The 16,290-nt window shown below is 43.0% G+C and overlaps 1 protein-coding gene across 10 annotated transcripts in view; it reads right to left on the bottom strand.

The window, feature by feature from the left end:
* Window positions 1–2,849: 2,849 nt before the first annotated feature.
* The window catches only part of celf1 (cugbp, Elav-like family member 1), a 50,965-nt gene continuing 37,524 nt past the window's right edge, over window positions 2,850–16,290 (bottom strand). For 5 of the 10 annotated variants that reach the window (XM_079997483.1, XM_079997487.1, XM_079997490.1 and 2 more), the window contains 8 exons: window positions 16,049–16,210; window positions 14,412–14,481; window positions 14,095–14,217; window positions 13,416–13,532; window positions 13,130–13,315; window positions 11,764–11,907; window positions 8,786–8,966; window positions 2,850–4,670 (listed from right to left, as the gene is read on the bottom strand). In XM_079997483.1, coding sequence (XP_079853609.1) covers window positions 8,839–8,966; window positions 11,764–11,907; window positions 13,130–13,315; window positions 13,416–13,532; window positions 14,095–14,217; window positions 14,412–14,481; window positions 16,049–16,210 — 930 coding nt within the window. In that variant the 3' untranslated portion in view covers window positions 2,850–4,670; window positions 8,786–8,838. The remainder of the gene's footprint in view (window positions 4,671–8,785; window positions 8,967–11,763; window positions 11,908–13,129; window positions 13,316–13,415; window positions 13,533–14,094; window positions 14,218–14,411; window positions 14,482–16,048; window positions 16,211–16,290) is intronic. The other 5 variants (XM_079997486.1, XM_079997491.1, XM_079997488.1 and 2 more) reach the window with 3 other exon arrangements.

The raw sequence follows: 16,290 nt of genomic DNA, 5'->3' as shown, positions 1-16,290 counted from the left end.
GTACCAACAACAGGCTACCAAAAGTTGAGGGCTTAAATGACACACCATGTTCAAAATGTAAAGACAACTCTCACTCCGGCCTCACTCACCCACTCATTTAACTGGCCATTCAAGATGCAACTGCCCAGAGGGGAGATGTCGTTCTCTCAGTGGTCAGCAGAGAACCTGAATGATCTGCGTACAGGGGAGGACTGTGCAGATCAAATGAGTGAGCCTCCCACCTTGGATTTGACAGACATTAATGATAATGAAACATTGTATCACACCTACAGCAACATAGTGCCGTCCCAAAAAACACTGATTGTGCAAAGCCTCCAGAAACTCTCTAAGATTGATAGCCTATTCTATACAGATGTGACTACTGAGAGCGGGCATGTTCTCAAAGCATTAATGGACAAAGGATCTATGGCATGCATTATTAGCGAGACAGCTGATGCAAAGCTTTCACAGTCTATTCCTAACATTGAAAATACATCAGCAGAGGACTTTGTCATTGTTGGTTGCGGGGGACACCTAGTCACACCTTCTGCAATGTATGACTTCACTGCATCAGTTTTTGGCCACAAAGTGATTGTTCCTGTTCTTGTTGTGCCGGCCCAAACTGATTAAATGATTCTCTGTAGCAATGCCATCAAGTAGCTTATTATTATTAACAGCTGAAAGAGACTGTTCGTGGCCGAGACATCGCATCTCCAGTTAATTGTACTCAGGATGATGAACTAGCCCATTTAGTATCCCTGCCAGATGATAGGGAAGGTGGGGCTATGCAAAACAGAATCGGTACAGCCAAACTCAAAAGACGTGTCACTCTACAACCAATGTCTGAACATTTAGTGTAGGCTAAATTTCCTGCATCTGACGTCTCTGCAGTGGGGAGTACAGTCGAACCCACTCAGTCCAGGACCAGGCCTGGACAAATTCTGGTTATGGAGGGATGGCTGGGTTCCCTCAAAATAGTAAATCTCACTGAAAAGCCACTCATTCTTAAAAAAATGCAGAGATTGCAGGTGTGTCCCCCTGTCCTTCTGTGCAGGACTTACCTGAACCAGATCACATCCAATCCAGTACGCAGTACAGGTATTCCTCACTTAAAGACCTACTTGTTTAACGACCGTTCGGACTTACGACCAGCTCTCCGACCAGTCGGTATTGTACGCGTACAATATATATATATATATATATATATATATATATATATATATATATATATATATATTTTTTTTTTTTTTTAACCAAGAAAACAAAGAAAATGGTTTAGGAAAGATTTGGGTAATTTTATCATTGATAATAATTATTATAATAAATCATAACTAAATTATATTTTATTCATAATTTATGATATTGCTTTATGTGGGAAATACACAATACAATATTTTTGTATCACTATTTATGCAAAGTGAACCAAGTTTGATAGTACTTATGTAAAAATGATTTCACCTTAAATGCAAACATTAAAAAAGAAACCTAGCTACCTCAATATTACTGCCTTTATTGAAACTATTTTCAAAATTTGGTGAAACTGATTTGTTAAAGTCCCTGTAAAGTTAATTCAGATTTGTTTCTAAACATACTACTTGTTAAAAAGCAATTGCTGAAAACATGTGAAAAGACTAAACGATGTAGTACAGAATTGTGGAGTTAAGACCGTTAAACTGTTTCTCACCATTTTTGTGGTCTGGATTTTTTGGGCGGGGCAAAATTATGACCCGATGACATACAGCGGGCATACTTGGCATGGCTCCTCCCCCCAATACTATATAAACACCAGGTCGGACCGTCGGAAAACGTGCATCAGTGGTCAAATAAGCTGAGCTAACAGCCAGAGTTTGGGATAAAACGCTGTTTTAGGAATAAACACCTGGAGTAAAAGGTGTCTTCCTGGAGACCGTGAACTCATGCCAAGTTTTGGCGCCCATCCTATGGGTGCTTCTGGCCCGAGCACCCACGGGAAAAATGAAGAGGGAGAGGGAGACGGGAGTGCAATTTGCACCTGCGATCTCTGCTCTGCTGTGAGTCCCCGTAACCCCGACCCCCCACAAAACGGAAACATGCAGGGGTCGTTGCGCCCAGGAAACACAGCGGACGCCCCAGCGTCTCAGAACAGAGGGGACTTCCCCCCCCCCCCCACAATTTTGAAACCTAATTTTATATACTTGGCAATTATTTATTTAAAATCATTCAAATTTGGCTGGGCGGTTAAGATTTTTTTTTTGGTATGACAAACTCAGAACATTTATTTTTGCTTAACAGGGAGTTTAGACAAGTGTAAAACATAGTGCTACTTCTAGTTCTGCTTCTAACAAAATAAAATATTGGCTCGTTTTGCAATCGTTCCTCCTGTTCGGACCATTCTCTATCTAGTGGTCCTTGTCAGTATTACATTTGAAATCGACCGTAGGAGCTAACTTTTATTTCTCCACTTAAAAGGGTGACAATACCAATTTCAAGTTGAGACCCCCTGCCACCCAATATACAAATTTAACCAATTTTTAAGTTGATTGAATTACATTTTTTTTAATGGCCATGGTTCACTGGACAAGCGTCCTTCACTTCTTTCTCATGGCGTGGAGAAGGAACTTCCTTATATGGAGAAAATGGGGGACTTATTATTCTACTTGGAAGTAGCGAGCATGTGCCTAACAATTTATAATGATACAGGAACAAACATCGAGCAATATGTTAATATCAGAGTGCTAAAAAGGAGTAGGGCCACCCTCTGTCTTGAGAACAGCTGCCACCCTTCATCACCCAATGGTGAGTCCTCAGTCTAGGACAGACACGGTATCCATCCATGAAAATCGCGTTTTTATTAAATAACGTGTAGTCACAAACCAAGCAGGGACGAGTCATGAATCTTCTCAAACATTTTATTTGTACGTAACCAACCAAAAAAAAAACAAACAAAAAAAAAAACTAACAATCCAACCAACCAAGGTATTCACACGATCGGCTCACAAAAATGAAAAAAATAAATGACTGCTTGAGTGTGCATTTTTTAGCTTTTACAGCCTAGAGATAGATAGATGAATGCCTTTGAAAAACAAACAAACAAAAAACATTCAAGACAAGTATCTAACGACCACCCAAAAAATGAAAAAATGGTAAAGAGAAAAACAAGGAAAACAAACTTTTTTTTTTGGCCATCTAGTATTGCAGCAATATCTATATCTCACATCAAAACCAAAACAACGTCAAAACGAAAACAAAATGACTATACAAATATTGTATTAAATGTAATGCAATGCAGCAAAATGTGACTTCACAGAAATGTATAAAGGAAAACTAAAATGAAAATGTTCTACCAGTCTATGCTCCATCCATACAGACAGGGGGTGGCGGCGTTTGGTCATTGTGTTCATTTGATTTTCCTTTAACAGGACTGTGAAATAAAAGGTGTTTGTTTAGATGGAGAAGGGAAAAAAATGGAACGTATAACCCACTTTGTACCGGTTTCAAACACTAGCAGCAGAATGACAAAAAAAACTGTTACGCAGAAGAAACCAGAACAAATTTTAACATTAAGAACGAACCATCGTCTAAGAGATTCTTCTCTTACGTGCCGTTCACGCAGTGACAAAAAGTCATACTTTTATGCCGATAATCCAAATAGTATAGTTTGAGTATTATTATAGCAACGGTGGTGGTGGTGGGGGGACGACGATGACAACATCCTGTAATGGTTTAATTTTAAGTCTTTTCTTTTAATATATAATGGGGATGGTCTGTTGAGATTTAACAGGTTTCCTCAAACATTCTAGATTCTCCACAGACTTGATCACATTTCAGTACAGGTACAAAAACAAAGTGTGTGTTCTACTAATCACTTTGACACCCCCACCCTCCCAAAAAACATCACACTGTCCGCCTGCATTCATGTGGAGAGAAAGGTTCATCCTCTTCACACTCAAAGTGAAGTGTTTTAAACAAAATATGCATATGTGGTGTGTCGAAACATAAAACTTAATTCAAGTGTTTTTTATATTAGTTAAATTCTTGTTATATAGAACCCCCCCCATCAAATCTTGTCCCAACGAAGTGTGGTCTAATACATCATTACCCCCCTCCACCAAAAATGTAGATTAATGGCACACATTTGTGCACTCACACACAAAAGTCTAAGAAAATAGATCAGCCGCTTTCACACGTGAAACGAAACCCCCCCCACCAAAAAAAAAAAAAAGGTTCTAGGAGGAGAAGGGTGGTGAGGGCAGGACGCACTCGAAGGACTGCTTCAGAACAAAAACATTCAGAGGAAAAAAAAGACTAGAGGTGATAAATAAAAAAATCCCTATCGACAGATTTAGCAAAAAATCTAGTGGTTATTTCAGTGAGTCCTAGAAAAATAGATTCTCTTTTGTTTTTGCTTCATGACAGTATTTTTCAACTGAATTTTCAACACTTCTGTTAGGTGGTCTTTTGAGTGCCCCACAACAAAACCCAACTACCCACACCCCCTCACCACCCCACCCCTTTGGCAGTACTGAAAAAAGGGATTTAAAAACTATAATCAAATCAACACCAAAGAAACACACAAAAAAGGTCAAAGGTGAAAATTTTGGAAGCGTCAAGAAGAAGCGTGGAGGACAAGGACTCGGACGATGGACTGGGAGACTTCACATCGACATGCTTAGGGGGGGCAAAACGATGGAGACAGACGAGCAGGAAGAGATCTAGATAGAAAAAATAAAAACAAAACAAAAAACAAAGAAACACAAGAAGGGGAGACAAACTGAGGTTAAACAACAGCAACAACAATTAACAACTACAGTAACGATGGAACGGAGACAGACGGTAGAGAGGAAAGAAAGAACAGGGAAAATGTGACACGCCAATCTGAAACACGCTTCTGCAGAGATCCCCGATTAAAATAAAAGGCAAAACAAAACATTGACAACGTATTAGCGGTAATTGTCCAGTTGTTGGATCTCTGGCAGCATTGGGATTTGGACCAAACAGCCAACGCAGTACTAAAACAAGAACCAAGCGGTGGAAAGACAGGCGGATGCGCGCGCGCGCGCACACACACGCACACGCACACACACACACACACACACACACACACACACACACACACACACACACACACACACACACGGCAGGAAGCAAGGAAGAGGTAGGCGAAGAGATATGTGTGAAGAAGGAATAAGCAAACATGCTGCCATGGCAACTGTGGTGAGACTGGGAGAAGTGTGTGTATGACAGAACAGGACAACATCAAGACACAGACATGACACTGCCTGCTTGAAGTGGCTCAACCACAGATTTTGGGATATGCAGAAATTCAGAAAAATGTAATTAAAATTAATAAATTAAAAGTGAAATCAATGCCCTGCCCTTCTTTTGCGAGAAGAGTTGCGAGAAGTGTTCAGGATTAAATTTGATGATTCAGACAAAACAGTAATACATCAGCCAGCTCGAAGAGACTATTACCGATATTATTTTTATGGATTGTGGCAAGCAAAACGAGACAATTGGAAATCAAAGGCCACCTCCAGCTGTTTTCAGTTCCTGCTTGCCCTCTAAAAATCCTTCCCTAAATGCAAAGCAGATGCTCACCAACACCAATACTTTTACTGAATCTGAAGTTTTGTGTGGAAGTCGAGGACTTCTTCTCTATATGAAAAGCAGATTCACTCAATGGACTGTCAATCGTCATTCAGTCACATGTAAATAAATTACTTAATATTACAATACTCTTAGCGGATAATTTTTATCAAGTACGGTTTTCAGAGTTTCAAATCAGTTTTTTACTTGGTGGTTTCCATGGAAATAACAATCTGCAAAAGTAAAACAATAAATAGATAAATAGCTTAGAAAAATACAAAAATACTGGAAGTGGCCTTTAAAATAAATTCTCCGCTCTGTGCTTCTCCTGTAGCCCCCGCCGCCCCACATCATCCAAATGTGCTTTCAATACTTTTCGTTGTGTTTGTGACGGTCACATATGATGGGTGAGGATAGCCTGGCAAGTCACAAAGAATCTTACATTTACCCAACTCTTACTTTCAGCAACACAATCTCAACTGACAACTCTTTGGGTTCGATTTTGTTTTTACTATGAAGTTAACAGTAGTCTTGATTCAGTGCGTCTTACGATGTGGCCCTGATACACACACAAAAACAGCCACTTTTGTGCAAGAGATATTAGGCAATTTGTCCACAGAATATCAAAAAGAATTCAAACTACTAGGATAGATTCTATTCTTTGTTTTTTTAAAGAGACATGAGGCAAAAAAGAAAAGGGTAATACAGTAAACGCTTCTTGGAAGATTTGGCACCGAGATCTTTGTCCGAACTTTTGTCTTTGGAAGTGTGACCTTGAAGCAGCGCTGAGCTGCTCCCAATGTCAGCCCTATCGTTAGCCCTAATGGCTCCAATAGCAGTTATTCCACAGGAGAACGGGAGGAAAGATCAGGTTAGAAAGCAAATGTTTGGGAAAAAAAAAAAAACCCCAAAAAAACATTTTTTTTCCAGTGTATGTTTGGATGTAAATATATACAGTATAACTTTCTAAAGTCATTGATTTACGACAGGGAAACGATATAAAGTAATTAGCAGCGCTGGTGGGTGCTACATAAAGAAAGTTCCACACCACATTTTCCACATACAGCAGTACACATTACTGGAGGAAAACGACACGACATGGGTCAGAGCAAAACACACACCAGGAGTTCAAACCGAGTAGCTTCACATTAGCATTCTACAAAAAAAAACAACTAATAAATAAAAGGAAAAAAATAAAAACGTTAAGTCTTTTCAAAACAATTTCAATTCAGATAAATAATTTAGGCAATAAATAGTTCCCCAGACACAGGAGAAGTATAAAACCTTTATAAAAATAGAAAAGGCATAATAAGTCGTGTAATGTACATCTGGACAGTTTTTGCTGTGTTCCTGGAAGTGGAGGAAACCGGGGGAAAGCACAGTTGTCAAATTACTCTAAACATGCACCTTTCAATCGAAAAACGGACATTCTGGTAGAAACACTGTAACCCTCTGCAGATCAGCTGGCAGCTCTTTCCGAAAAGTCTGAAGACACACTACCAACTAGCAGGACAATGGTTGGGTGATGAATCATTGTGTGGTTCAGAACACACATGATCATGAAAGAAGAATGACTTGCATACCTGCTAGGTATACAGGGAAGTAAGGTAAACATGGTTTCATATTATTTCTCAGGCTCAAGTTCTGCCCTGTTTTGACATTTGGACCGATTGTTTTCCACCAACAGCTGTTCTAGATGGCCTGTTAGCACTGCAGCATTGGACATATGGGCGTATGGAGGCTGCTCTAGCAACAGTAATCAGCCTAGGTTATTTACTGATTTTTTTTGAACGAACTAGCCGTTTATAATCCCTCATACACATTTTTTTGATCTTCTGTAAAAGGAGACATCATATTTTGAGCGCTTCATGGGATCCATGGTGTAACTTCTCAAATTCTAGTAAAATGCAACTCCAGCGACATGAAATGAAACATCCCCAGCCATCTACTTGATGTTGGCACCAGAAGGGAAAGAAAATCCTCAATATATCGCACTTTACTTTTCTTAAGAATATAGTTTCAACGACAACGATAAAAACAACATTGACATTGTGTACTTTGCAGATGCAAAGGACCACGAGTAAATTTTTGTTGTCCAGAATAAGTTTTACTATGGACTTACTTGTGCATTTAGTATGCAGTATCCACCGTACAGCGAACATGATTTTATAAGCCAGTGTGTCTTAAGTAAATGCACACTGTGCTAGCCTGCTCCATTAGATAAGACAGAGAGGATAAAAACACACAAAATACAGAAAAGTAAAACAAGGTCAAGAATCCTCACTCAATGTAGACTAACTATTGCCCTGATATGAAATCGCTGATAAGACTGACCAATAGTTTGAACCATTTCTGAAACAAAACTGAGGTGGAAAGTGGCTTATTGGCTCCGGTGGTCTGTCATTTGGAAAGGTGCTGCAGCAGAACATAGTTCATCCAAACCTCGGTCATCAGAGCATAGCTACGTCCAACTGTTAGTAAATGTCTAATATCGACATGCTTGTTTTGAGCTTGAGTTTAAACAAAACACTGGGATTCATTGGTGGAGTTTTGATAAATGAGTGAATGCCTCTCAGAATCTTGGTGAACGTTGGAGGGGGTTATGCAAGGTTAATGCAGTGGCGGGGGGGGGGGGGGGGGTTGGGCAGCAGGGAGGGAGAGCAGAGCTGTGTCATGGCAACTAATTATCAGTGTGCAAAACATTAATAGCAATAATGCATGCGCGCACGCACGCACGTATGTGTGCATGTGTGTATACACACACAGACACACACACACATATATATGTGTGTGTACACACATACACACACACACACACACACATATATATGTGTGTACACACACACACACACACACACACACACACACACACACACACACACACACACACACACACACACACACACACACACACACACACACACACACACACACACACATACAGTATATGTATGTATAATTTAACACAGCAAACTGATATAACATCGGAACTTAAAAATAAAATAACACTTGTTTAAAAAAAGCCTGAAAAACCTCACAACAGATCCCAGGTAACAATCCAGTTTCGGCTGAAAAAATTATTAAACGAAAACAAACTCTCAGTGAACTTAATGGGCCTTCATCTGCTCATGTTAATGAGGAAGAGGAAAAGAGGGTGTTGGCCCGGTTATACGGGCACAGAGAAGGCTGGGGGAATAGGAGTGACAGGAGGGAGACTGGGTGCGGTCGACACTCCACTTACCGAGGACACCCCCCGCCCCCCCCCGTCCGAGCATGTCCAGGCACCTCAGCCTCTCAGTAGGGTTTGCTGTCGTTCTTCGAGCGCTTCAGCTGCACCTTGAGCCGCTTCATGCCGATCTGAAAGCCGTTCATTGACTGAATGGCCGCCTGCGATGACACTGGGTTGTCGTAGCTGACAAAACCTTGGTGGGGGAGACGCGTGTGAGACATCAGGGCATGACAGGCATTTGTAAAACAAGAGATATTGCACAAATTAAAACTTGATTCGACACAGTGGTTGAGCGGCAGATTCTCTGCCACTTGCAAGCTAATGAGTTTCACATAATTAAAGAGTTCAGTAGTAGAATGAGGCAGGTGTTGGTGGGATAATAATTGTTTTTGAGTTTCCAGTGTTTTTAGTCTGTTTCTTTGGGCTCGATTATGGCTGGTGAACTAGTCATCTCGTTCATGTGGTAATCCATAAAATTGTCTGTGTCCAAGAATTCCAATTAAAACGGCAACATTTTTTTCCCTGCATCTGGGGTTACCCACAGAGCAATGGGACACCAGACGCCTGTGGCAGGGGCTGCAGTCTATAACAAACTACAAGAGCAGCTACTCCCCAGCCACGAATGTGGACGCCTCCCTAGTCAATGAACTGAACTCCTTTTATGCGCGGTTTGAGTCGGGCAACAGCACCGCTAGCTCGCCAGCTAATTGGAGTTACACCGCTGGGGATGAGCGCGCACTCTCAGTGTCCGTGCATGACATCAGGAAGGCGCTGATGCGGGTGTACACCAGGAAAGCTGTGGGCCCAGATGGCATATCTGGGCGAGTACTGAAGACCTGTGCTAACCAGCTAGCTTCGGTGTTCACGACAATATTCAACATCTCCCTGGCTGAATCAGTGGTCCCGTCCTGCTTTAAGAGGTCCACCGTCCTTCCTGTCCCGAAGATCACCTCTCCTGCCTGCCTGAATGACTACCGTCCGCTGGCCCTCACCTCAGTGGTCATGAAGTGTTTCGAGAGGCTCCAGGTACTGCACACCACGCTCACGCACCTGGATGGCCAGAAGGGGGCCTATGTGAGAATGCTGTTCATCGATTATAGTTCTGCTTCCAATACCATAGTCCCCATCAGACTGGCTGACAAGCTGAAGGAGCTGGGACTGAATACTTCGCTGTGTGCCTGGATCCTGGACTTCCTCTCAGCCCGCCCCCAGGTGGTTAGGGTGGGGAAGCACATGTCCAGCTCCCTCACTCTGAACACAGGATCCCCCCAGGGCTGCATCCTCAGCCCCCTACTGTACTCCCTGTACACACATGACTGTGTGGCCAGGTCCAGCTGCAATACCATTATCAAGTTGCTGACGACACCATTGTTGTGGGCCTGATCACCGACGGCGATGAGAAGGCCTACCGCGAGGAGGTGGCTGACCTGTCACTCTGGTGCCAGGACAACAGCCTCCACCTGAATGTCAGCAAAACTAAGCAGCCGATTGTGGACTTTAGGTGAGGATTACAACCGAGGATGCACACGCCCTTGGTCATTAATGGGACTTCTGTTGACAGGGTGAGCAGCTTTACCTGGGAGTCCACATCACAGAGGACTTAACATGGACTTTACAAACAGACACTCTGGTTAGAAAGGCGAGGCAGTGTCTTAACCACCTCAGGCAGCTGAGGAAATTCCGGGTCTGGGTGAGGATCCTCAAGTCCTTCTACTCTGGAGCAGTGGAGAGCATCCTGACAGGCAACATCACTGCCTGGTTTGGGAACTGTACTGCTCAGGACAGGCGGGCCCTGCAGAGGGTGGTGCATTCAGATGAACGTACCACTGGAACTACACTCCCCTCCCTGCAGGACTTATACACCAGGAGGTGTAGTAGCAGAGCCTGCAGGATCATGAAGGATCCTCATCACCCCAACAACGGACTGTTCCAGCTGCTGCGGTCAGGCAAGCGCCTCCGCAGTCACACAGCGAGAACAGAGAGACTGAGACAGAGTTTTTTCCCGCAAGCCATAAGAACTGTCAATGCTGACCTCACCAGGGGTCCTCACTGAGCCACACACATAGGCTCCACTACCTTCTGTACTGTATGTAGCATACTGTACCGCATACTGTGTCACTGTTCAGGGTTGTTCGTTGTTACCGTATTGCTGCGCCATACTGTTGTATACTGTGCTGTATATCTCACAAACACTACCTCACCTTATTCACATGCCACTTTAATGCACATATCTGTATATACATAATTAGCCTATCCCATATACATAAGTCTATCCCATATACATAAGCCTATTCCCTTTATCGATTGTATTTTATTTAATTTTATTCTATATATTTAGATTTTATTCTATAGCATTCGACTTACTGCATTACGTTTTAGGAATCAGTTAGTTGGTCAAGTACAAATTCTTAGGTAGCTACTGTGTTCAGTCCAGGACATATTGTGTGCAATCACCGGGTGCGTTGCATTGACATTTCACTGCATATATGTATGAAAGTATGTACAGTATATGTATGTGACGAATAATCCTCTTGAATCTTGAATCTACCCTTGCCTTTGCTCTCGGCGGTCGAATAGGGCTGGGTGATACATCCTCCGGGATTGTTGTTATTGTGATGTAGTAAAATTATGTTTGTTCCTGCTCTTTAACATTGCATTACAGTAAATTAATGCAATTTTCTGACTGTTCTAGTTATTCTATTCAATGCATCCACATTACTAATGATTGTTTCTATAATATTTGTTTTGTGTAAATATCTTATGAGAGAACCAATAGTCATCTCCCAAAAATCATGAAGTTATCAATATTGAGGTATTGGGAAAATGGTGATATTCAACTTTGTTAATATCACCCAGCGGCAATATCTCTGCCCTATGCCAGTAGCATTACATAGTGATAGGGCCCTGTGGAAATATATTTTTTAGGGGGGGGGGGGGTATTGGAGTTGTTGCTGGAACAGGAAACCCTGGTCGAGTATGAGGTTACTAACCAAAACACTTGCTGAGGTTGGTCTGCTTGTCAATGAAGACCTTTGCAGAGATGACGTTTCCAAATGGCATGAACATCTGAAGAAGATCCTGGTCTCCAAACTCTTGGGGAAGGTGGTAGATGAACAGGTTTGCTCCCTCGGGACCTACCAATGGAAATGGCCATCAAACACATTCCAAAAACACAACAGCCCCCCAGGAGAGGCTTGTCTTAAACTATTCCACAATAATGCTCATTGTAAAATGATGTTGGAGCTTTAGCGGAGAGTTTTCCTAAAAGAGATAACATGAGACAGACATGAGGACAAGCCCTCTGTTATGGACCTCCGCTTGTTCTAGAAGTGAAAGTAATCTCATGATATCTAAGGGACCGTGTGGGAGGGAAGGCGGTGAGTTCTTACCCGTGCTGCGACCGTCACTGGCTGATGCAGCAAATTTAAAACAAGACAGAATCCTTAGCAGAAGGTGACCGCAAGACACAGCAACAAAATGATCCTACTCTGCCTGCCTGGCTAGGTACACTGACCCAGCTAGCATGTTCAACTCAGTAGGCATATATGGCTCAATTTCATTTGAAACAAGTACAGTGACAGGAAAAAGAAACATGTTTAAGCGACAGCAATACTTTTGGTGAATACATTTCACAAAGGAGAGCTCCACTTAATGATATTAAAGCAAAACTATAAACAAAAGTCCACCCATACCAATTGACCATGCTAACTGGCCATTCAAATCTATTGCTACAAGCCATTTGAAGCAGTGTTTTGTGGTGAGGGCAGCATTTACAGATCTGACTAATTGTTTTAAGATAAGAACATGACACCTTGTTTCCCAATCAGCCATCTAGCAAGCTAAACATCAATGTGCTTTCGTGCCCTGCTTTTCAATGTGACTTGGTTTTTAGCTAGGGTAGTAATGCGGAGGATTACATAGGTCAATCTTCATTCTATCTTCCTCCATTTTCTGGGTGGGAACTTACACTGTATATCAGTTTTTTGTGGGACTCGTGGGCAAGCATTCTATGTTAACTTTATTACAATTATTATGTTTGCAAAAAGTTGAACATTTCCTAACTTTCTTAGCTTGGTGTCCCCCTGGTACTGTTACCAGTGTTTTTTCATGTGCCAAGCTGCCATCAGAAACAACTGATTTCCTCTGACTTAGACATTTTGGAGTAACATATGTGAAGGTCCAGCTTTACCCAACACCACTCTCTCTATAAGTCCTCTGGCTTTTTCGAGCACCATCTCTCACTCTTACCTTTATATATAGCTATGTACGATAGAGCCTCCTATCTCCTAATCTTAGTGCTCTCTCCTCTCAGTCTATTCTAATTCAAAACTAATGTTAATATACAGGGGAACCTACCTTCTTTCTGGCTGCCTGCTGCCGAAACACTTTGCTGGGACAGCAGGCTCTGGTTATAGAGGCTAGGCAGGGCGGCAGCAGCGTACTGCTGGATGCCCGAGTAGGCCTGACTGAGGGCCTCCATGGTGCTGCCTGAGCCATTCGATAGGCCCCCACTGCCCAGGCTCCCGTTTAGGGCTGCCATGCCTGGAACCCACAAGGAACAAGTGTTGGAAAGGCAGGTGACAAACAACAATGAAAGAAAAACAAACAAACCAGCAGAAAGGTCAGCTGCCTGGGTGTGTACCTGCCAGCGAGCTCATATTGAGGCCAGCTCCTGCTCCCGCAGCCAGGGACTGAAGCGCCCCTAGGGAGGCCATGGGGTTCACTGAAGAGTTACTGTTAGAGGTGGGGGAGGAGCCTGCTGGGAGAGAGGGACATTTAAAATGTAACTCTTGGCAGACATAAAACACAATATAGTACGGACCATTATCACTGTCTGCAATCACTGCAAGTGTGTATGCGATTGGTTAATGAAAAGGACTGACAAGATAATGGGAACATGAAAAATAGCAAGATCATTATTAACCCTCACACAAGGAATATCTATGCCAATTACTCGTATGCAGCCAGTGAACAAAAAAAAAGAGAGAAAAAGAGCAAAAAAAACACGATTTCAAGAGCTGCAATCCTTCTTGGAATGCTGTTGTACAAGTGAACTACGTGTAGTGAGAGATTAAATCATTCATCAACATGAATAACTTCCTGTTCTTTCAATGAAGGGGGGGGGGGGCGGGTCAGTTCAGTGTGGAATCTGGTGACTGAGAATGTCATTATTACTGATGCAATGAAGATTGCAGAAGATTGAAGAAGATTGCAATGCCTATATTGCGCATTTTCATATTTTATACATCACATTTCCCCCCCCAAAAAACATGTATGGCAGTAATAATGTGTCATTACACGCACTATGGATGCATTCACACCTGAGCTAGTCAGCGCACTGAGTGGGCTGCTGGATGTCGTCATGGCATTGGAACCCGTCGCCGTGGCCTGCGTGGCACTGGCCGCCGCCGCCAGTGCTGCCAAGTTCTGCATGGCATTCAGACCTGACCGAGAGACAGACAGACAGACAGACAGACAGACAGACAGACAGACAGACAGACACACACACAGCTAGGCTCAATAAAAGGCAGGCTAGTAGAGTTTACTACAAGTGAAGAAAAAAACTAACCACCCCTGTCTGTATTTTCAATACGCAGCGCAAAAGTGATTCAGCTCGTGTGTGTATCCATGTTCATACCTGATATGGGGTGCAGGTTGTTGAGAGCGTTCCCCGTGGAGGCAGACTGCTGCAGCAGCTGTAAATAAAGCTAGACATTTACACCAAACACAGAAAATCCAGCGGTCAGTAGTGCTGCTACCGAGAGAGGGAGAGAGGAGACGTGAAGAGAGATGGGTGGAGGAGACCATCACACCTTCCATTTTAATGTTCATCACACATTCTACAAGATAATTGGAGTGATCTTTATTGAAAGTGTTTCAGCGTTTTGCATTGTGTGTTTGTTTGGCGGTGGAATGGAGAACTAAAAGAACACGCCAAGGAAGGTTGTGTCTACATTAGCAAACTGCAGGACATCCATCCGAGCAGACATCTACAGAGCTCACCGCAAAGCAGAGAATTCTCTTGGATCAGGACAGGTGGGAAAAGAGGAATGCACACGTGTGGGGAGGAGATATGCGGACTGGAAGTCACATTCAACACCAGACTTCAACTGCATCATTGGATTTATTTGAGCACATAAACCTTTTGTTGTCTTCCTTTCTTCTAGACATGCACATATTGATGTTAATCAGAGTGAGACTACTTTGCCAGATCGGTGAATTACAGTAGGATCACGTCATGTACATACATCTAATGCAGACGGCCGCAGTGTTTCCCCTAAGATGAAGTTGTAGCAGCGGAGGTGAATTTTTTGTTGTGTGCGTGTATGTGCGTACTATGCGTGGTGGCCCTCATGCATAGTAAGGTCCACTTCAGGAAAAAGAATCATGTGCATGTTGAATACCTCTCATCTTTGGGAATACTTTTACCAAAACAAAACAAATCAAGATGGATCTTCTAAATGTTGTTTATTTCACAGATTATGTAGGCAGGGTGGTACCTGGCAACACCCGCTACATCTGGCGTTCAGTGGGACCGGTAAAATCCAAGTTTCAGTCCTGACTGAAATGACCCTGCAATAGACACGGGTTTTAATCGGCTCCACCTCTGATCGGTTCTGATGTGAACAGGACAAACGGGTCTACCCGCTAATTTTGGCCCCTTTACCAGCGTAATGCAACGCGTTTTGACGTTCCAGACGTGGGTGCATAAATAGACCGGAATATCCGTGTATCATTTGATCATTTCATATACTATATAGAATCCAAAATCAAAATCAGAAGTTATTTACTTTTTTTGGACCGTAGGGAGCACAGCGGAAAACCCCTATGCTCTCCGCTGAGTGGAGCCACTCCAGTATCGCCCATGCTGGTCCCAGCTCCCCGCCGCCGGTGCATGCTGCCGGTACGCCAATGCTCCATGATGCTTCTACTGTAGTGTTGGGTTGTTCATGAACGATCCGATTTTTTTGAGTGGCTCATTTGGTTAAGTTGCTGTCTCCTCTACTACTACAACTATTTGTTCCCAATCACACTGGAACTGTGACACACCCCTTTTCCAACGTGTTCATGACGTCAAACATGATGCACCAGAAAAAAAAGGCATTTCTCCTGGCAATGGGGAAGGTATCAATTGCCTATTTTTAGCGGGCTAAAACTGCTTATTTTGGTGTGAAAACGGTATTATAGTGCCACAATGCATCAGATTAGGGTGTAGAAGTGCAGACATGAGTTTGGGGCTCATGCTTGTGGCTCATGCTTATGCCCACTACTCACAGCTAGATACTGTGGCCCTAGGCTGTTGAGTCCCGTGAGGTTCCCCCACATGGAGGCAGCGTTAAGTTGCTGCATCTGCTGCTGGAGCTGCTGCGCCATGCGCTTCTGCTCCTTGTCCTTCTGGGTGTCGGCAAACTTCACCACTATGGGTGACGAACAGCCCTAGGGAAAAACAGACCAGCCAACAGTCAGCATAATTGTACTGTTCACTTCTGGCTTCAAACCCTTTCAACGAACAAGCT

This window comes from Zeus faber, assembly GCF_960531495.2.
Source record: "Zeus faber genome assembly, chromosome: 3".
Lineage (NCBI taxonomy): Eukaryota > Metazoa > Chordata > Actinopteri > Zeiformes > Zeidae > Zeus > Zeus faber.
This window is presented reverse-complemented; position numbering and strand designations above follow the sequence as displayed.